General features: G+C 38.3%; 1 protein-coding gene across 1 annotated transcript in view; it reads right to left on the bottom strand.

Moving 5' to 3' along the window:
• Positions 1 to 9,793: 9,793 nt before the first annotated feature.
• The window catches only part of LOC139688183 (Krueppel-like factor 6), a 354,621-nt gene continuing 340,467 nt past the window's right edge, over positions 9,794 to 23,947 (bottom strand). The window contains exons 2-4 of the mRNA XM_071585609.1: positions 20,433 to 20,748; positions 10,787 to 11,202; positions 9,794 to 10,248 (exon numbers count right to left, since the gene is read on the bottom strand). Of these exons, the coding sequence (XP_071441710.1) occupies positions 10,076 to 10,248; positions 10,787 to 11,202; positions 20,433 to 20,748 (905 nt within the window). The 3' untranslated portion in view covers positions 9,794 to 10,075. The remainder of the gene's footprint in view (positions 10,249 to 10,786; positions 11,203 to 20,432; positions 20,749 to 23,947) is intronic.

The following is a 23,947-nucleotide window of genomic DNA, read 5'->3' on the forward strand; positions in this document are numbered from 1 at the left end:
TAACGAATACCGATTCATTCTAATTGTGAAAGGTCCAGACAAGATACCCGACGCAGTAATCGTCAGCCAGGCGGCGCAAGACTTGGGGATCGAAATGTTGCCTCCGGCGTCGGGGTTGCGCTCTTCTATCTTTTCTCCTGTCTCGGATCTGTCAAATGGTGCATAATCCCAAACTTTAACCTTTTGCACTCGGATGTCGAGTGTGACTCGACACGGTTAGCAACGGCAGCAGCTCGTATGTCGAGCCACACTCGACACGGAGTTTCACCGCAAGGGGAATTGGGATTTTTGTCTATTTTTCCAATAACTTTTCTTGTAATCATCTGCATGAAAGGAAAAGGAAAGTTAAAGCTTAATTAATAGCATGGCTTGTTTTATAAATGAATAGTATCGACCCATGATGTCGTCGTCGACATACTATAAATGCCGTCTCCCAAAGGATGCCACCACCTACGCAGATGTTTTTTGTTATCTATTTACTGTGTTGCAAGTTCTTTTTCATTTGTATTGTTTGCTTTTTATTATTTGGAAGTCAGCTAAATGTAAAGCAATGTCTTTTAGAGATTATCGGTGCCTGAAAAAAGATCGCCAGAATGTAAAGTTACCTCAGTCAGCTGATCCTTAGTTCATTGCTTTCTAGTTTTGACTCTTTCGTTTCCTTTTCTTCCTAGTGTCCGCTGTCTCATCAAACATTCTGCCTGCTCTTTTCCTATCTATTGCATAGTCAGGAATCTTGAGTAGGAGGGTCCAAGATATGATATATTATATTCATAGTAAAACACGAACCTTAGGCCTTTTCCTGGAGTCGTGCTTTTTTGAGGTTGCATCATCCTCCTGTGGTAAAAAAACCTTCCTTATCTTAGTCTCCGAGGTTTACTTACGTTTCTAGAAGCATAACGCAGGTGTTTTCCCTAATTACAGAGGGTTCTCTTACAACAGATGCTTTCCCTTTGGACGAATGCTTTGTCAGCTAGTAGTTGCTCATTCTGAACGATTTTCCCCTTCTCACGATGGATAAGTATTCCAAAGAACTAGAAAGCAGCTGTTTCATGAGGAAAACTCTAAAATGGTGGCGTAAATTGTTTTTCTGGGGGCTTCAGGTCAGTGTTGTAAATTCATTTATATTGTATAAAGAATGCCAACAAAGAACAAAATGAAAAACCGATCTCGCATGTGAAATTTGTTAGGAAACTAGTACACAATCTCTTCGGAGAATTCCGAGATGGTACACAAACGTCCAGGGTTAGATTACCATCCACGAACATAGAGCAACGTTTTGATGGAACACTCCATATATTCACACCTGACCCTAACAAAAAACATAAAGATTGTGCGGTTTGCTCTGACCGAAAAATCAAAGGAGGAAGAAGAGAGACGATTTATATCTGTGAGACGTGTGAATGTAAACCAGGTCTTCATGTTGGTGAATGCTTCCAAAAATATCATACCATGAAAAATTATAGAGTTTAAATTAAGGTTTATCAATAAAGTTATCAATAATTATGTCAAAAAATCCATATAAATAAGTTTGTATGAAAAGAAACTCCAGTTTTTCATTCTAGTGCCACGCTTAGCTAATTTGGGGTATTTAAAAAATTGAATCCGAGTAGACTAAGGCAATCGAGAAAAAAGCATCCGAGTGCAAAGGGTTAACCGCCAGAAGGCATATCCATGAAGTGGTTTGCTATTTCTCACACGGGGAGCAGTGGTGCAATGAATCGCGGCGCAGAGGATAATTTAAGTTCCGAATTCTACTGTATGGGCATCTGATACCAATGAAAGGCCGACCATGTGGTTCAGTATCGCGGTGAGTTATAGTTTTGATGGGTGAAACTGAGTGGGAGGTATAAAATCAGCACGTTCGCCAATTGTTACGCGAACAGGAATGCGAGGCGAAGTATGTCTGGACCTAAGCTATCCTCATCGGCATCATATTCTACTTCTGTGTCTAAACTTCCTAACATAATATCTTTAACATATAATTCATCTATGTGCTCTTTCCATCTTGCATGAATCTCATCTGTTTCGATTGATGCATTTTCTGTTATATCTTTCATAGGACGAGCAAGTTTTCTTTTATTCTTCCCGACCGTTATTTCACTTTCCTCTGCAGTACAATTTCACCATCTCTGTAAACCCGCAATTTCCTTGCAGTTCTTTTTCCACCACATTTCTATCACCCAATCAGTTTCTCGCCTCAGTTTTTTATTTATTTCCTCGTACTTCTTTCTGCCCAAGTCTTTGTTTATGCTCCTCAATTACCTTCTCTCGCCCATCTTTCTAATGATCTCCTCTGCAAAATATAATATCCTCAACCTTTTTCTATTTTCTGTTCCTATTATTTCGCTTGCAGATTTATATCGCCGTTTTTTTGAGCTGTTACCACCGTTCTCCTGCTGGACTCATCCTCCTATCCTCAATCAGTAATTTTTCGACTTCTTCCGAGCACTCCTATCTGTTCGTCCCAGTTTCTTCATCCCTCTTCCCTGGTTTATCTCTTGGATCTGACGTTACGCCTCAATAATACTAAATTATGGTATGAATCCACACGGGAAACTACGATGTGATTATGCTGTTCCTAAATCTGGGTCTAACCATAATATAGTCTGACTGGCATCTCTTCGAGTTCTCGGAAATTCTCCAAGTTAACCTACGTCTACTGAGGTGTTTTTACCAGGTGTTAGTCAATGAATAAACCCTGTTTCCTGCAGAACTCTATTGCTTTCTCCCTACCGTTACTACTTATTTCAAAACCCCACGCTTCCATCCCTCCCTTCGCCCACCACCGCCTTCAAATCCTCTATTACCATCAGTATTTTTTTCTAGAAAGATCGCTAATCACTTCCTTTAGTTGATCATTTACACTGGCTACTTCTTCCTACTGTGATTGCTTGTCGAAATGCATACCTGATTATTGACCAAGTTTGTTTGTTGTTCTTTTATCCTTGATAATAATGTTTTATCTCTCACTATGTATATCACTCTTCTCCCCAACTATTTGCTTAATATCACTGCTACCCCTTTCTGGCTGTCTTCCCTTCCATCCTAAATCACTCTGTAAATATCGCTTCAATAATGGCCGCTATTTCTCCATGTCAGCTCACTCATCCCTAATATATTCTACATTTATTCTCTTCGATTCCCTCAAGACATTTTCTATTGTTCATGTCCTCAACACTTTTCTGACATTCCAAGTTTCTATTTTAACCCTTACAATCCTTTTTTTGTTGCTTCCGTCGATCCACCTATGCAAGGATTTCGTTTTATGACGACTGCGGAGGCTTCACCTCTTCCGCTACTGAGCACGACACCCACCCAAGTGACCGTAGTTGACAGGACTCATTTTCGTATTAGTTCCATTATAATTGCCTGGGATAAAAATGGTGGTATCTTCATTACCCCGAAGATTAGTAAAATTAACATTTTTGTGGAACAAACTAAAATAGACATCGAATCAAAATTATGAAATTTTACTCTGGGGAGATATGGTGTGGTGTATTCAGACATGGGGAGTTAAGTGTAAAAGGTGACTCATAAAACTTTACGTTGAGAGTTAACTTTAGGGAAAATTAATTTAAGTCTAGGTATTATTATTCGGTAGTCTACCGTCTAAGGTAGGTTTTGGATGGACGCAGACTGAACTCGCCAGTATTACTTGTCCTCACCTAACAAGACACAAACGGACACTCCATACTACAACAAATAGTTCCTCAATTCTACGTACCTTCTGCCTCCATTCTATCTAACATAGTACCTACCCCTACCTCCCACTGCGTCGTTTGCCAAACGTCCTCCCATCAATCGCAGTCCTAAGCATTCCATCGCTAATCAAAATGTCATGCATCTGTCAAGTCTTGGTGATATCCGTAAAACCTGAAGAAAACCTGAAGTCTAGGTGTAGTCTTTTTCTTCTTCTCTCACTTTTTGCTGTCCGTTACCAATTAAAAAAATTAATCGCATGTAGAACTCCTTTCGTTTGACGACTTATCTTTTAACGTGTCACGTATAACATTTAAAGTTTCTTCCTAATAAATTAAGTACAAATTACGTTAAAATGTTGACAGAAAAATAAGTACGAGTTAAGCTAACAATTTATTGAAAAATAAACTTTTTAACTTAATATACGAAAGTTTATCGCGTTACTACACAAGTCTATGAGTAATACATGTATGCAGTATGACTAATACTATTGCTTATATATGTATTACAAAATCAATTTCGATACATATATATTTCAATTGCGCAGGTATTCGTAATGTCTTTACGGCATAAACGATATCGGTATACCTTTAAGGCGATTCACACCGTTGCTTCTGTTACTACGTAGAGATACTGGTACCAAGATCATGTTGAACTACGCAATCGCAGCGGTGTTAGTATGAAAAGAAAAGCTGCCCGTTTCTCACCGCGGCAATGAGATTGATGAACCCGGTTTGTACGGAAAAGCAAACTTACCCGACCAAGACTTCGCTGTGAAAAAGATAGAAAGGTACTGGGTATAATGCGTGGGTCAAACGCAATGCGACCCTTGGCTTTAATTAGCTCATTGGCTGTTGAACTTGTAAGGGGAGAAGGTACGAGAAAGATACTGAATAAGTTATGAAAATAATTGGTAGCGATGCAGGTTGTGATCATTATGCTTCTCTTGCTAATTCAGTCACCTTAAAATGTTCATTTTGTAATCGACCAGAAAAAATACCTCATTTAAAAGTGTACGGCTTTTGGCAGTATTCTACATGTCGTATATTCTTACAAGAATTGCGCTAAAACTTCCAAGTAAAATTTCATGTGACTGGATCTCTTCTTACTTAACCTTCAAACCACGCCGATAGCCCGGAGCATTTTGTCACTTCATCACGAATGTTGAGTGTATAATGCCAGATTAATAATTCGTGAACAGCATGCGGCGCATGGCCTGCTGCTTTATAATCTCCTGAATAATAACCCCGCTATTTTCACTGCCCGATGTCACAGCTATCAGCGCTGTAATTGATGACTCAAGTTAATCACGGCCTTGTGTAGTTTGATAATCTATATCATCTATCACGATACTTCCTGAGTTTTATCAGATAGTCTTAAATTGCATTGCGTGGCAGAAAACATAGGTTGTACATTTGATTACTCTTTGTGTATTTCAAAGTGCGCATGCAGGGTTCCAGTAAAATATGAACTTCGTAGGTGGGCATGTGACTAAATTCCGTCAAATTTCTAAGCCTTCAACTTTTTACCTCCTTTCATTCAACTTTTTACCTCCTTCCATTCAATCCAACATTCCTTTATCTCCCCTATTTCTCTTACTTTATACTCTTACAACCATGACAATCTTCAATAGTCCATTGCCGATCAAAATGCCATGCATCTACCTTTCGTGTCCCCTTTTGATTTTAAATCGGCGAACTTCAGTTTTAAACGTATGATAAAAAATGGAGGTTCCCTAGGAAACTCATAATTAACTATTGTATACTATAGTTACTATATTCCCAATTTTGTAATCTTACAAGGCAATAGAAAGCTAAAGGTAGCATTAGTGTGGGAATAATCAGAGAACTATTGGGAGTTAGCATGCATGAAATGTATTTGATACAAAAAGTCCATTATTTCATATTTACCAGTTGTTTTCCATCTATCTTTCTTTCTACTGCCTCAGAAATCAGATTCAGAACTGAACTTTTCTTGAAAACTTGACTACTTTTGTTGATTATCGGCAAGTTTTGTGGCTTTGACAAGGTCATTTCATATTTTCATACAAATGTTGAAAGCTGGAGTATTTCAGTGGAATTCCTTTGCTTATTTTTAACAATTTGAAGCTATGATTTGCACAACTATTTGTGAAACCATATATATAACAACTGCAATTAACATGAAATAGACGATGAATTCCCTATCTGTAGGGGTAGATTATGTAACAAGCCAGTGAATTAGTGAAAAACTTAAATTTCAAGGATAATATCAATTAGGATATAAATATAAAATGATTTTCTATTAAAATCAAATCAGACGCTATTGTTGGAGTGTATAAATGCAAATATGTGTAAAAGAAAATGACCATGTGCAAGCAGGTAATTGTTTCTGATGACTTTTAAATCCATATTGCAGCTTCATAATTCATCCATATTGGTTCACTAATAATTTATCATTTCTTAATTTATCACTACATTGTATTTATTCTGATTAACTTAATTTTGAATTTCAAATTCATGAGTACACAAATTTTCATCAATGAAATATAACTCTGCCTCACGCAATTAATATCTTAGTTAGGGGGACAGTCTACACCAGGTGGCACTTTCGATCTCCTGGAAATCGGATAAGTATCCAATATGAGGTAAAAATGAAAATTCCAAGAGCATATAGATGACTATAAATGCAGAGAATGCCCTGTGCTATAAGCATTGCTGTGTCATTACATAATGTTCATGTTTTTCATAAAAATCTTGACTTAATAAGAGATTCACTAAGATGAATGTGGCATTATAAATTGTTATAAAATTATGATATGGAACAGTTGGACGACATTTTTTGTTTGGATTATTGCTAAAAAAAATACTTCGATTTTCTTTGGCATAGTGGGATTGCATTAATAAGCAAACAAATTTTAAATAATACCCATATTCATGTATTAATTACAAGAGAATTATAATTCTACATCTTTTAAAAGTTTACATATTTATTCACTTCCACATATTTTTATAATTTACCTATAAACTAACAAAACTGGCAACAATGATCCAATGCAATTGGTTTACAAAGGTAATCAACCATAAAAATTGGGTAAAAATCACAATATAACAACTTGCCGCAAGTTTTCCATAGAAATTATTTGCTCACTCACACAACCATACACACAAACACACAAATTTACAAGTGGCTCATTTCTTCAGTCTATTAAATAACATTCCTTTCACAAAACATTCTTGAACTAAGGTTTAATACAAGTAAGTCATTAATACTCAGCAGTAAAAAAAAAGCTTTCTGTATACTGAATGATCACACCATCTCCCATAAGATTTTTTTAGTTGGACTAACCAACATTTAAATTATACTTTCATATTAATTTGAATTCCAAAGTTTATTGTAACACAAGACGAGAGTAATTCATCTTGAGTAAGGTTGCTACTCCCATAATTTTTCATTATTTTATGTCTTACAAGCAGAATTGTTGAGGAAACTTGTAAACTACATCAAGTATTGTTTTTTTCTTCACGTTAGAATGAACATAAATAGGGTTACATTGCTTTTTCTTCAGACCATATCTAATTTAACAATTTTGTGGAAGTACTCTATTGGAAAATTAGTGAAGAGTATTTCAGTATTTTTATACTGCGCATGCGAGGGAGCAACTATTTCTTGAGTTAGAAAGGAAGCAACTTCCAAGAGTAAAATTATGAAGCACCAAGTCAGAGGTTATAAAACTGGAAGGTGCTAAAAATGCACTTTCTTTAATCATAGAGAGAATTTCTTGGGTACTGATGCTAAAATACTAAAACAGACTGTTCCAGAATATGTTTCAGTTTCGCTCACAAGTAAATATGTCTTTCTTTTTTTAATTACATCCCTATTATCTTGAGATTATAGGAAGAGGCCAAGAAATGTTACTAAGAAATTGGAATACCTTATATATGCCAAGCTTACTTAAATTATTGGGAGATCACAGGCTTGATCAAACAAAAATTTATATTTAGAGTGGTGATAAGCACAACTGGTTTTTGACAAATTGACCAATCATTTGAGTAATTAATTGCATTAAGATGCATTAATTAAAATTGAGTTGCAGTTTGTCTTTGAAGAAATGCAGTCGAAGAGGAACACTTAGTACGAAACAGGCACTTCTTGGTCTTTCAAGTAGCATACATACAATTATTGATTGGAATGGTTACGTTAAGAGAAAAATATATATTATTTCAGTGAAATTTATCCACACAGGCACTTGTTAATCATCAAAATCAATCAGAATTACAGCCACTACAATCACAAAATAGTTTCAACAAATCTTTTCATCGTGAATAGGCCATTCATTTCATATCAATGAGAAAATCAGTTGGTAAGCATCATAGAAAAATAAGTCTCCAACATATATGTAGATTTCACTATATAAAAATGCGATACAGCCAGATTGAATGAGTCTTAAATCTTAATAGGCCATAGTATTTCTAAATCAGGTTAACTTTGAAAATTCACAATGACAAAAAAAAACGGTTTTGGCATTGCTAAAACAAACATCTTTCATAACAAGGGACAATGCCAGCTAGTTATGTCAAATGAATTAATTTTGCAAAACTCATTCAATATAACCATGCATTTTAATTTTACAATGGTTCTCACAAATTGTTTTAATGAGATTTTCCTACACATTTACCAGAGATAAATAAAGACAATCTAACACCGAATCTTTTCTGATGTGCAGACATTGACCAAAGAAGTAGTATTTCCAATACCTACTGGAAAATCAAGGTTTCATTGAAGATGATCCGTCAAAGAAGACAATTTCATAATTATTCACTCATATAAAATAGAATATTCATGATAGAGAAAGAGTGAGTGGGCTAAGAGATAGGAGAAGTAAGAGAATTGTTTTCAGTATTGGATTTAATATATGCCTTAGACAAATATTAATGCATGCCAGCATTATTGCTTTAAAACATCAGTTTAGAAGTGAGATCTTAGAAAACAGTATTTATAAAATTAAATAGTTTCAGGATGTACACCTGAATCACAATTTGACCAGCAATATACTTGTCTTCATTGATACATACCAATTCCTAGAATAAAGCTAATATTCAGCACAAGAAATAGCTTTAGTCTTGGAACAATATTGCTCTTATTTTGAGCTAGAATGTTTGAAAATGTTTATCAATTTGCAGTGGTATAGTGTAGAGAAAAATAAATAGTAGGTAAACTGTAATTTAGATGAATATAATGTATGCACAACCATAAAATCTGCAAAATGGACAAGGGTTTAAAATATATTAAATTGGTACTGAATTGATAAAAGTACAAAATATCATGGATCATTACTTTTGAAGTAATAGCAAACATAACCAACAGAAAAAAGTGAATCCTGAATGTGATTTGTAGCAGAAAAGATTGAATATAAAGACAACAAGGTTCGAAATGTTGAATAAAAGTGTCTAAGTACTGACTGACTGATATACCCAACAAGCCAATAGTTGGCACTTTTTAAAGTTCCAGTATAAAAATAGATTAATGACTAAAAGCTATGAAAATATTTATTTGGACAGGGAATTTCCAAGAGAACAAGTTAAGAAAACCATTGCTACCATTTATGCAATAGAATTTGCATTAGATTTATGCAGCAAAGTTTTCTTAGTAAAGTCAGTGATGAAGTTGAAAACCATATAAGATGATAAGCCTTTGTCAGCTTTAATGGCAATAAGAAATCCTTTCTTGCAATGTCTGAGGTGGCACATTATACTGGAATACATACACCCCAAACATAACATGAGGCTCTTCATGGATACCCAGAGGAATTGAATTCAAGACATAGGTGTAACAGCACCAGGTGAAGTATTATTTTCATTGAAAGAATTAGCCTAGGTTAATAACAGCACCACAGCACAGACGGTAAGGTATTTCTTTCTCTTAACCACATCATTTAGTCCACTTCTATATTTTCTAATAAACTATATCCATTGTCGACAACTGTCAAAATCATAATACACTTCCACACATTTTGAATTATTTTTATTTAATGTACCACTTTAAATAAGTTACACCACGTAAAACCACTTCAATGAAAACATGTTAAACTTCTTATTATACACAGCTTTCTCTCTCTCTCTCTGCATTGTAGTCTTTTTCCATCCACAGGCGAGTGTGGAATTCAGATTCAAAAATACTTTCACATTTTCTCTCATTCAACGCATTCTTGTCTTCAGCTGTCGATCATCGAGTGTGTCCATGAGGCCCTGTTTAAAACATCCTCTCACACTTCAGGGTCGATGTCACCACACAGCCGCTGTCTTCACATCCACTGGACCATATGAGGGTTATAGTTTATTTTCTTTAAATTAGTACTCCGAATGGCCCAGTAAAATGTTTACGAAAAAAGGAGTCCTCAGTGCCGCTTCATGTGAAGGGAAAGATGGTCGGAACGAGAGAAACACCGCTGGCAGAGATGACACTTGAAAGGTTTCTGGCCAGTGTGCTTGCGATAGTGGCGAGTCAATTCATCTGACCTCGCGAATCTCCAAGTGCAACCTTCCCACGTGCATTCATACGGCTTTTCGCCTGCAAATGAAAGAACATTTTCGATCAGACACCTAAAAGTGTAAGTTCCGAGAGACGGAATGATTGATTTCATATATATATATATATATATATATATATATATATATATATATATATATATATATATAAAAACAATTTTTATTGCTCCGGGATAAAAGTCCCTTGGAGCAGAATACAGGTTACATTAGGTTAGGCTAATAGGTTACATTAGTTAGGCAGAATACAGGCTTACATTCATAAGGCTTATTATTTATTAAATTTTTAATTCTTGCAACTCTGGTTTCAATCTTCAGAATTATAATGAAGTTGCAGCAACAAAAGTTTCATTCCTCTCAATCGAAACGCCCACGCGTTTCCATCATTAAATTCAAGTGTTTCATTCACTTAAGATATGGAGTTTAATGCTTGAAAACTGGAATGAAACGTTCAAACCGGAGTAGTTTTTTTTTAAATTTTATGAAATCACTTGATAAAACATATCGGTAGTAAGTTTTACGTTGCCAGTAAGATAACTTTCAAGGATTGACAAGTTATTTACCTGTATGTGTCCTCTTGTGCGCTTTCAGATGGGAACTCTTGGTGTAAACTTTTTCGCATCCCTCGAAGTCGCACTTGAATACTTTTCGGCGTCTCACGTCCGGACTTGTGGAGGGCGGAGGGGGAGGGGGCGGGAGGAAGTGCATGGCGGCAGCCGCGGCTGCAGCGGCCGCCGCAGCTGCTGCAGCCGCTGCGGCAGTGGAGGATGGCGCCGAGGAAGGCGGGGACTGCGACCTGGCTTCGTGGAGTCCCAGGGAACCACTAGAGGACGGGGGCAGGGCCGTCGGGGTCAGGGGTGGGGATGGGGCGGGGTCCGAGAGGTCGCCCGAGCTTCCACCTCCGCCACCTCCATTGTTGAGACCATTCTGCGTTGGCAACGAGGAACCGCTCCCGGAAGGCCTTGACTTGTGGAACACCCTGTTTGAGAGACAAGTAAGAATCAGATTAGATTTATAACACTAACTTTTCGGAACAAATTTAAAATACCACCACCCCGTAGTAATCAACCCGAAAGTTGATTTTATGGGTGAGGGTAGGTTCCGTTCACCGAACACTAAGCCCTATATGAAGTGCGATTGACACAAAAGGGTAGGGGGGCCAGTGTCTTTCATTGTGCCACCTGCAGTTCGTGAAATTAATGGAAATCCTAGAGGTGCTCCTCCTATATATTGTACCCTCTAAACCTTTCAGCAAAATAATGGATGCACTCTTTTGAAGATGGCATAAAACCAAACGCTGAATTCATTATTCTTTCACCGTCAAGCATCGCCCACATCAAAATTTGAGTAAAAAAGAGTTTATTTAAATATCACCCATTTAGAAAGAAAATCGCACGAAACATCATTTCAATGAGGGAGAAAAAGCTGAAATAAGTGCAGAGTTGGGCCAGCACTTCGCAATTATTTTATCTGTCAATTTGGTTTTGAAAAAAGGGTTAACGTGACGAGGTTTCTTAGAGATCAAAGGAATTCCTGAACCACATCGAGGGCAATTTAACATCCGCGAAATGCACTGCCCTTTCGTTCACACACCAAAGCATGGACACTTCGATGAGATATGACAGCCGAAGAAGTCGAAGCCGAAAAGGAATGAAATAAAAACGAAAGGACAAGGCGTCAGAAACGTGAAAGCAAGCGTCAAAGATTTTCCGATACCGGACGCTCGACTGAGCAAAACAATGAGAAATCCATGGCATCCGATAAGCGAGTCTTTTACGTCAGCCGGTCTCCGAAAAACGATTAGTCATAGCGCCGACCAGCATCACCAAGACGGTCTTTCCTTTCCTCTTCGTATTCCATACCCTTTTGGGGGACCGGCTGAATGACAGCTAACGAGAAATAACTAGCCCAAACTCGTCGGTGATTGCTCGATTCTCAGCAAATGAAAAGTATTTATGTTATGACTTTCTAAAAATTTTATTTGATAGGTGAGTAGAAAGAGTTTTCAAGATGATAAGAAAAACGAACATTCCTGCAGGGAAACATAAACGAAATCATCGAGAAAAATTGAATCAAATCTGCTGGGGAACAAGCTCGTACAAGGTTAAACCAAATACAGCGACAACATATTTGAATTCCAAATAACCAAACATATTTATTTAACTAGGCCATTTATCTCGTTTATTAAACCAACAAGGAATTTTTTTCTTAAGTCCCTGGTTATTTAACACGAATGTGTTAAAAAAAGCCAAATTTCCACAAGCGTGTCAGTGAGCTACAGGATAAGTTTCTAAGCACGAATAATAAATAGTTGAAACATCGGTGTCAATCCTGAATTTTTTAGCTTTTACCTATAGACGTGTTGTGAGAAACTTGCATTTATTCCTTCCCTCAGATGGCACAAACTCGATGCAAGATATGGCGAACGGGAGCGAAGGCCATTCGAAAAGCGAAGGTCCTTCCTTCTCCCATAAAAAGTGAGGTCTAATTAAAATGCGAGGGACGAAAAATTATTGAAACGTGCAACCCACAAATTCTATCAACCTTCGCATATTATTTACAGAATCTCTGTGCAACAGTTCTCACAGCTTAAAGATTTTCTTAGCGGAAGAGATCCCCCTCTTTTTTTAAAAATCTTCGTGGGGATCAGGATAGTAAGGAATCTTAAATATGCGTTCTATCAGGAAGCGAAAATAACTTACAAATTCAGAAAAGTAGACTCGAAAATGCTAAGAAGTGGGCGTGGTTAGTGATACATATATAGTATGCTTCCGCTTCATAACCTTTCTTTTTCATTGCAAAAATAATGACAGCAGGCACAACTCATTCTAATGAAATGTTGAGTGAAGACAAGAGAGACGTGCAGGGCAACTGCAAACGGGCGCGTCAGCTACTGATAATTAACAGACTAATAGGAGATAGGCGAGTTTATTCCCTCCTCTCAAGTAACTGGTATTCCTAGGTACACCATTCCAATTGATATATTAGTGGAATTAAACTCAGCAATAAAGTTTTTATGATGAATTGTCGAGTGTCCAATTACTCAATATCACGACCAATTCACGGATCTATAATGTTAATTTAATCTAATACCATGTTTCATTAAAAGTCAATATATAATTATTTTTCATGTTTCAAAGCCGACACCTAAAATCGTGTTAATAAGGAAGAAACCATTCGAAATCATTAAGGAGAGCAGACACCGAATGAATTCCTCTTGAGATGACATTTAGTCTTTTCCACCGAAGCATGAAGGAATGACACGACTGATCCACGCTTTGTGAAGTAATGCCGGGTATACGTTCATACTGTCATTTTCATATCAACGACCGCATTCATCATCTTCTTACATCCAGCACACAGATCCACTAGATTTAGTTTTTGCCTTATCGTGCCAATCACATTGACATGATTGCTTCACTTGCATGCTTAGTTACGCTTCTCTCTTCCATACCTTACCCTGGCAAACCACATATTTTTCTTCGAGTCTCGAAGAGATAAATTTATTTACTTTCTCAATATTTCACGTCGTCAACGGCGTTGTCAAAAATACTGGTTACATAAAGCGGTGCTGCGTATAAATTAATTGAAACTTTTCGTCGAAAAAGTTGAGAATTCGGACACCAAATTATTTTAAGGCTTGATTTTTATTCTAACCATAAATTACGACTCTCATGTTTCGGTTCGAAGCTGCACTCACAATTAATTTTCGATAGCGTACAAAAAATATCCATATCTTAAGTGACTTGCATTGTTCACTCGGTGGGCTATTTTCTTATTTACTCAAAGTTAGATTAATGTGGTGCTTAAGAATTGAATTTGCTCTAATGTTATTGATGATAGCCATACAAAATATCTTGATTGAAAGTCATTAATTTCCCTAAGTAGTTAAAATGAAATATTTGTGAACTCTCAAGAATTTTCAAAGTTAACTTCAAATTACAGGAATAACCTACTACCCGATACTTCACAATGAATGTCAGACTTGACACTCTTTATTAATTCACGCCTTAAAACGACGACGCGGTAGACTTTTTTAGTTCGGCTAATATCAAAACAAAAAAATTACCATGGCGAATTACATCATATTTATCTTCTGAATTTCACTAACTTGATGAGGGCTCTCATGTGTCCACATGAACACTTTACTGCCCATTATGGAAGGGAAATCATGACGCCGTTTTAATAGTAGTTTAATGAGTGCAATTTTAGGGGGAAGGAATAAAAAAATCAGTCGAATTTACTCTGGAGCGACCAAAACCGGTTCCGCAGAATTCCACTGGATTTTAGGAATAAATTTGAAATGAAAATCTGAATTTGAAAAAAGGTCTTAGTTAAGTACTCGGACGCAGGTCTCGCCTCCTCCCAACCCAAGACTTGAACTCCTTTTATTATGCCGCTGGGTTTGAATTCCGCCCTGGGCAATCAGAAGACGAGTGGTAATAGTACAGGGGAGGAGCCGAAGGAGAAATTATACGCCTCACTCATCCATCATCTCCTTTAATCACGTCGCCCTTATTAGATCTCCGAGGTTGTCATGAAGTTGACGTTAAGCACCGAGCTAGAAAAAAATACAGAGGTGTGAACTGAAATTCCATCAAAAAAAAGATTGGCGTTCCCTTAATGCCTCCCGCGGCGAGACAATGGGAGCAGTTGGTGCATGGGATATTGTCAAAGAGTGAAAGGAGGAGTAGGTACGAACGGCCGACCACCCGATCTTCTCCGAAATGGTTTTCCTGAGCGAAGAACTGCACACCGCCAATGAGATCGGACTACCAAAAGCCTTTAATGAATCGCGGGTTTCGATGTGAGGTAATTAAAAAGATTGATTGGCTTCCTCGTCAAAGTATCCCTTGGGTTCTCCTCCCCCGCCTTCCTCCTCGACTCCTCCCTACAACATCATCACGCTGGAAACTTCGTTCTCCTCCCTACCTTTTCCCTGCATCTCGTCTGGGTCTTTTTTTATTCACCTTCCTTCCCTTCGCAAAATCCTTCCCTCTGCTGCTCGGCGCCCATACATACACTTCCCCGCAGCCACCCCCGCCTACTCTCCTTCGCCACAATCCCGGGAGGATCGTTTCCGAGAGGTAAACCGCAGTGGTGGGACACTCGAGAAGGCGGTCTCAACCGCGCCGCTTCGTTAGTAATACACCCCGTCCTCGGTTCAGACTTCTTTAATATTCCTTGCTGCGAGTTCGGTGGAGATTCGCAAATGCTCTCGGCCAATTTAAACGCGTGTCCTGTGGCTTTACTGATTCTCATACTGATCTGCGTGACGGGCATGGAAGTTGCCGCGAGATTATGCGCGCGAAGACCGAGTAAAAGTCTGTCATTTGACGTTGTGGAGATGTAAAATGATTTTCACAGCTCGGGAAAATTGGAGGAAACATCGGTGGTAAATATAATAGACTAGGCGGCATTATTACCTGTGCACAATTAGTTCTAGTTGTAGCCAGAACCTTTTTCGCTTACGAGGCTTGCTTCACAGTTTAACGTTGAGCCAAAGCCCCGGTCGCTCAGGAATGAAATCGTGTTTCACAAACCTGAAAAAGGCGCACCCTCTACTTTTCAGTTTAATGCATTAATTCAGTTTAACTTTTACCATTAACTGATTTTTTGATAACTTCAGTGGCCATTGAACTCCTTTGAATAATAAATGAAGGCGCATGCACTAAATTTTCCTACATATTCTGTTGTGCATGCTTAACGAATGTGAAAATATATTTTAAGTAAGATTCTCCTTGACAATGGAATTTCTATCACAACCGATTCGCTACATATTTGAATGTATTAAAAAAACAGTCAATTCTTTTCCGATTATCCATTTCCCTCAACCTATTTATGGAACTTTCTCAATCGCATCGCCCACCTGCATTAAAAATAGCCAAATGCGTTAGGTCATGTTCACATTTCCCTCGGATGCGGTCAGAGGGCGTCGACGGCATACTGCACAATGTGCACCTCACTATAACGGACTTCTACGTGCTTGAAAGGGCACTAGCGTGCAAGAGCACGTGACAGATGGCAGTGCGACAGCTCAAACTTCAATATTGATTAGCCACCGATAATGGGGTACTTGCCGGAGGACAGGATGAAAGGAAAGAAGAGTCATTAGCATACGCGAGAAAGTGAAGCACGTTCTTAACCTTTCTGGATCCTCGCGACTCCTCAACCCTGAAGCTAATGAGCGGGAATGATATGGAGTGATACATCTGAGAAGAAAAAGAAGGGCCCTTAGAGGCTGCAAGTGAGAAGGATTTGAGAGGAGACCCTGAAGGGTGGGCTATGTATCGAGAGGGAAAGATCGAGATAATCACACAACAGAAGCAGAGAAATAACTGGACTTCAGTGACTTGACGATTAATGCAGTTTGCTGCTGACCGTCCTTTTGCCTAAAAATGATATCTGCAATATTATGAAGAGAAATGTTTATTAGCCTATTTGGTATCCAATTGAAAAATTAAACAAGAATCACAAAATATGCAAGGAATCCTACTGACAGTAAAAACCTAGGAGTTAAAAACCAATGGCAGCGGACACCTTTGTGTCCTTACTATGCTGTACTTATTATGCATTGACACTCACTTCAGAAAATTTTCAACGTAACAAATAAGAGTGGCAAATATTCTTCAGTAAACATCCCGTTGAATTCTTTAAGTTAATGCTAATGTGTATGTAGAAAAATGTGACAGGAGTCGTGGAAAATTCGAAGCAAGAGTTCACGAGGCTGGGCTCCCATAGGAGTAGAAAGGAAGCTAGATGAACGTGCAAATGAAGCAAAGAGGCGCCAAGCGAGAGGGACTTAATGAGCGAGAGAAAGACTAATAGTGAGGTTGAAGGCAGAGAAAATAAGGTTGTAAAAGGGAGTGAAGATAAATTATCTGCCTCGGGGGAGGATAATGTTAATACACCGGAGTGTGTTCGAAGACGACCGTGAGCTCGACAGAAAAAACTCGGAAAATGAACTTAATAAGATTACCCGCGTTCAGGGGAGATACTGTTGTAGAATATTTTCAGATGGCAAGAGTACGGTAATTTAAAGAGAATTCGTAATCTTTCACTTCATTTACCGAAAAAAAGCTTGTGGAGAGATGAACTCGCGAAAAAAATACCGTGAGGCAATGACTTTTACGGGGTTCGAATTTTTTAAGCGTCCGGAAAGAGGGGTCGAGGGTGGGGAAAGGGGAAGAAAAAATGATTAATTGAAGAACTAGCCAGTTTACCAAGAGATAGGTGGCCGATTCTTTCGAGATTGAAGGGCGAGTAAAGGGTGCGAACAAGGGTTGCATGAATGTTGGATACGAATAGGGCAGTGAGGTTGAAGCGGTGTGTGAGTGAGGACTAAGGATGGTATTGAAAGGACGGAGAAAGAGGGAGGGGTTGAAGACTTGTTGAAAACGTGCGGATGGGGCGGGGGGAGAGAGTGTAAATGGAGAGAAAGGGATAGGGTGGGACGTTCAACCCTCGGGGACATGGTAGAGAGGCACTGATTACGCGAATTGGTGAAAAGCGGCAGGCAGCGCCTAGGGTGAGGGGTTGATCTGCTAATTGAACGCATTTATAGCACCTGAGTGAGTGATCAACGCGTTTAATGAGGACGGAGAGCGGCGAAGAGAGCGAAGGCTCGCTTGATTTGAGTTCTGTGATGGCGTAGTTGGGAGGAAATGAAAGAAAGACTTTGGTTCTGGGGAGCATTTTTTTAGTAGTCAATAATGAATGCTTAGCTATGCCTCGTCAACTCTAATTGACAAATTATATTACGGTGACAAAAGTATTTCCGTTATTATTTCCCACTAATTAAAGATTTATCATCGGACAATCTATTCACTTCAACACTTAAAATGCACTGGCATTTAGCGCATATCGTGAGCTTCACCACGGAGGAACTCAGCTCAGTCACTAAGAGCCGCTAGGGCACAACAACCCCGCTGACTTCGGGGTGAAAATTCTTCAAATACAAATCTTAAGTATTGCGATATTAAGCATAACTTTTTCAATAAAAATCTTAAAGCTATATCGAATTCAGTGTGTGTGTCCTGGTTTCATATAATTATATGCGTTTAATGAATAGGTTTAGTGAGTTCAAAATACTTGGAGGAACACCGCCGCTCGGAAATCATTCCCAGACGGATGAAATTTAAAATAGTTATAGAGAATATCATATTTACGCGGGATTGGCCTATCGACTGGCATGATTTAACCATAATATAAATACGCTCCTTCAAAATACTGGAACAAAAAATTATTTACGGTTAGATATAAACCAAAAATTATTTTTACTATCTTGTATTGTGAAATGGAACAGAATATATGATAGATTTAGGTCTATGACAAGAGCAGAGGAAGTGGATAAAGAGCGGCAAAGGCCTGTCATAGAGGCTATGGAGCTCGAGACGACCGACACGAGGTGGTAGAAGATCGAAATGCCACCCCAAGGCTCACACGGCAGTCGAGATTGGCGAAAGAAAGACGGGGGAAGTACTATGACACCAAAAGTGAAATGGGCCTTGACGCCCTTTTGAGTCAAGCAGGACATTAATCGATCTGGGGTATCTGTTTGGGTGTTTCTAAAGAAAATCCCGCTCACCTATTAAACAATTTCGTCTTCTTTCAGGACGGAAAGTTGACGCATGCATTTCAAATATTGTAAAAATCGTCATATAATTTAAAATGCAAGCTAACCGTGGCAAGCATCAACTACTGTTTTGCAACAAGGGATGCAATTAATAAAAGAGTACCTCGTTTGCTTCGAGGAAAATAAAACGGCAGTGCCTTTCAACAATAGAATTTACCCGTCATATTTTCAAAATTTTAAAAATGAGGAACCGTATTTAACTCGTGGAAGAAACGCGAATTTTTCGGTCCAAAATAATAATTAACAGAGTTTTTCTTTGTTTACCATTATTGAAAATGTATTGAGATGCAATTAGAGTTTACGACAGACCTTTTGGGGAAGCATATTGTGGGTGCAGATCTAGTTCTTTTAAAACCAGATAATATATTTACGATAAAAAAGCTCATTATATAACCGTATGAGTAACCTTGTAACTTTTTTTATCGTTAATTAAACTGTCAATGGGTTTAAAGGCTGAATCGACGAGAATTATAAATTACTTTAAATGTATGCATTTGGGCCTTCCGTTCCAAGGGCATGAGTCGTGATCAACAATTATCCTTAATTTTGGTTTCATAGTAGTAAAAGTAAGCGAGTAATATTTTTTTCAGAAGATCAGTGTGATCGAAAACGTTAATATGAAAACGACAGTAGAGAATCAGGTTAACGTCCAAGCGCCAAATTAATACAGATTACTGGAGAAAATGGCCCATTAATTATATTCGAAGGAAAATATTGCCTACAGGCTATAGACCCAAAATTGACGAAGATGACAATCGGTCTAGTTTGAAATTTACGAGGAGAAATTTAATCAAACACAAAAATAGGTCCACTTAGAATATAAGTCCATTTGAATAACAACTTTAAAATAATTTGCTGGCCCCACGGGATTGATTTCTGTGAAATAATGTTTAAAATTGAATATATATATATATATATATATATATATATATATATATATATATATTATATACACCCACTTAATTATCGTTTACTGTTAGGCAAAATAGCGAACGGGATCTAACATTTATTCCTCAAAAAACCAACAATACTCGTACTTAAGATATAGAATTCGTAACAAGAATTATTGAAAGAGAAAACGACAAATTGTCATTAATTTGGATTTGTTTTGTGGCTACTCAGAAGTAAACTAATTTTATTAAACAAAATGGCCCTTTCTCAAAGAACAAAGATTCCCTGTTTTCCACCAACTCTTTCGAGTTGGATGACTTGATGTCAATTGAGTTCTAAATCGCAGAACTGGCTGTCGATCGTTTTATATCAGTTACATTTCAAGGAGCATTTCGGTGCACGGAAAATTCGAGATGTACTCTTGTCTTCTTAAAAATGAACTTGATAATTCACATTATGCCAAGTATTTAAAGGAAAGACCAACGATATTTTCTCATCGTGTCACAACGGAGGGTAATGCACTGAATATGTATAACAAGTAAAATAAGCTCCTCTGACTATAAAAACGACCAGTAACTTTTCCGTGCATTATAACATATGAAAAAATGGTACGGCGCTCAGAAGACACCAAAAAGTGAAGAGGCAAAATTTACCATTATTAAGGAGAATCATCTCATACTCACATAGAAGCTTCCTTTATCCTCCTCAGCGATAGCAAGGATGTCGCTGATCCCGTTCTAAGGCTCTCCAAACAGTGCGCCAGAGACTCCCCAGGAGGCGCTTGGTGCTGGTTCCGGTGGCGCGTGGAATGGTGATGCGCAGGGTGGTTGTTCTGGTGGGGAAGGTGGTTATTATTCGTCGTGCTCGAATTGTTATTATTGTTGTGGTGGTGGTTTCGGTGGTGGGAAGGGTGCCTGGTGCTGTGTTGGTGGCTCGCGTGCAGTAGGAAGTCCTTTGTGTCTTCTGGGCTCCCAGGCGGCGGCGACGGCGATGACGCGTCTATAAAGGGAAGAGAAAAGAGAAATTCATGGTCAGTGGTGTATTCCACTTGATTGCCAGGTTAATCTACTTAGATTACCCTTATAATTTCTAAAAACAGCAATAAATATTATAATAATGTGTAAGCGGGACGACCTCGACGAATAATGAATGCTGGGCGTTTTAAAGAGCTTCAATTTAAAAGTCGTCAAATAAAACTCCATAATTTCCAATTAGAACACGGAGATTAAACGTTTAAATGCGTCAATACATTCGTATATAAGCACTGCCTTCCGCGCTCTCTCCCCTGACTAATAAGACCTCGGCGGTATGTAATAACGTGGAATAATGACAAACGATTATCGTAAATAACACGGTGGAATGTCGTTATCGACGCTTGAGTGCAGCGAAATCAATGGATATACAAAATAAGGGTATGAAAAATACAAGCGTGTATAAAAAAACTCGGTTTTACAATGGCCTCAACGTTCGTCCCTGCAAATTAGGTCGTTCATCAAACACGGATAAAATGATCACTTCTCAGCTGCCGGTAGCAATTGTAAAAATATTACGAGTTTATTCTCTTATGCCCCATATTTGATACCAACATGACGAGCCAATAAATTGTGACAACAATGAGGGTAGAGGGTATTTTTCAAAGTTACTCGCCATTGCAACCTGACAAAATGTGGTCGGACATATCGGCTCTTAATAGAAGGAAAAATCGAACCAGTGTAATCGTTTGAGGAGTATTTTTTTCAACCGGGAAGGAGCGGTGCACACCATTTCGAGTACCGGGAAAGCTTCAATACACCAGTTAAATCGATTTTATTGCAGAATTAAAGGACAAAGTGGCTCTTTTCCTTAATGCCTGCCGAGAAATACCTATTAAATAATTCCGCGTGTGGGTGGTCAATGAAAAGAAGTTTGCCAGGCGATGGAGTAGATACGGGAAGGCCTCAACATCAGGGAATATCTACTGAGAATGTGTTCATTTGTTGGATATAGGGATATGACAGTGGAGAAAAAGTGATAGAGGCGGAGGGATGTAGGGCAATCGGTCAAGTATGGTGGGCATTGGACATTAAAATGAGTAGGGTTGGATTCATGGGCGGAGGGAGTGAAACTGTTCGATCAGCGGCAAACGGTGGCAGTGAGTAAGTATAGAGCTACAGAGTATGCAGTAAGTTTATGAAAGGAGAGAGAAGAGGTACGAATAATCATTCGTCGATATATTTATTTACCCTTGAGCGATTATTGGTCTGATAAACACGCAGATTCCGTAAATAACAATTACCATTAAAGTTTTCATCTTCAGATAAAAATAATTCCGTATAATTTGCCGGAGAAACAACAAAGCACAATTAGTCCAACTATGTTCTAGTTTCCTGTGTTTAATTAACATAGCACCTCTTAAGACTTGCGAGTACACTTTAAAAAGTGTTAGTTCAAAACAATACGTTTTTTATATCAAGGCAATCAGTAATTAAATCTTAGAAAACCATAATAAAGACAATTGCGGAGTATTTCACCCAATTCAAAGAGGCCCTTACTACCTAGATTCAAAACCTGCGCTAAAATCCGTCTACGTAATCAGGGAAATAGTAAATGAAACAGTTTCTGGAGTCACTTGGTGGAAATTCTTCATATTGAAATAAAATTTAAAATACTTCGCCTTTCCACAAAAACCACTTTTATTACTACCTAGGTTTCGTTATGGTATAACATCATCAGGTAAAAATACAAGTCAAACACAGTATATATAGTTCTGGACGGAGTGGAAGAGGAGGGAGGTAGGAAAGCAAGGATTGGTTGAGGTAGGAAGAGGGGGCGGAGGAGGAGGAGGAATGGTAACATTGAAAAATTAGCAGGCTGGGAGAGGGAATTAATACATTGTTGAAACTATAGAATAACAGAAACATACATTGTTGAAAAATACATTGTTGAGAGAGAAAAAAAAATTAATTATACAAATATTGTTGGAGAGGAAAAAAAAATTATATATTCATTTTCTTGGCGTCGATTAGTTGGCAGATGAGTGGGGGAATGGGTATTGCGAACGGCACTGGGTAATTAGGTGATTATGTAGCAGGCTGGGAGGAGTTAATTCATAGTTGAAAAAGTTTAGCTTGGTGTCAGTTTAATTGGCAGATGGGCGAGGAAAATACAATAACGGGGAACGCGAAGGGTAAAGAAATTCGTTGGTCAAAACCTCTCCCCCGTAATCCATGTGCTGAAGTATTTCTAACTGCTCCAGTACATCGAGGCGGTGGCCTTTCTTCTCAAAGTGTAGGATTTCGGGGATGAAATCATTGCTGTGACCACAGTCTCTCAGATGTTTGGCGAAGAGTGACGTGGAGATGTTTTTTCTAAAGCATGCTCGGTGCTCCTTTATTCTCGTCTCAATTCTCCTTCCCGTCTGGCCTATGTAAATCCGGTTACAGTCTTTGTTACCATTCCTCCTCCGCCCCCTCTTCCTACCTCAACCAATCCTTGCTTTCCTACCTCCCTCCTCTTCCACTCCGTCCAGAACTATATATACTGTGTTTGACTTGTATTTTTACCTGATGATGTTATACCATAACGAAACCTAGGTAGTAATAAAAGTGGTTTATGTGGAAAGGCGAAGTATTTTAAATTTTATTTCAATTTCAGGGAAATAGTCTTTATTTGTGATTGAATAGGAGCGAATAGTTCAATAAAAATTTAAGGGTTGACCAAATTTTGTCCGGCTGGCCTTAAACTTTTATGTTTATGGGAACATTATTTGCCTTTGAGAGAGGACATGTTAGTAACCTGGGATACTAACTAAACTGCGGGAAAGTAACTAGGATGGATAGCGTGCTAGTTACTGGAGGACCCGAGTTTGATTCCGCGTGACGCCTCTGGGTATCCTCAGCTTTTTCCAAGATTTTCCGGAAACCAGAACTTCCTGGGAAACCACAGGCGGCCCAAGGAAAAGGACCATCGGGTTGTGGAACTGTGGATCTGAATTTTTCCTTGGAAAAAAGGATTTAGCTTGTGAAGGCCAAGCTTAAAGTTTACTACTGCAGTTTAAAGGTTGACATCGAGATTTTTTTAAAACGTTAACGGCGAAAGACTTCTTAATTATAATGGCCGGGAGTGAAATATAGCGGATTCTTATGAGGACTTAGCTTAGCCAAGCTGCAAGAAAGCGCACGGCACAAAAAAAAACTTGAGTGACTTCAAACAGAATGTC

Source organism: Hetaerina americana, unplaced genomic scaffold (assembly GCF_022747635.1).
Source record: "Hetaerina americana unplaced genomic scaffold, ioHetAmer1.1.p SCAF_2, whole genome shotgun sequence".
Taxonomy (NCBI): Eukaryota; Metazoa; Arthropoda; class Insecta; order Odonata; family Calopterygidae; genus Hetaerina; species Hetaerina americana.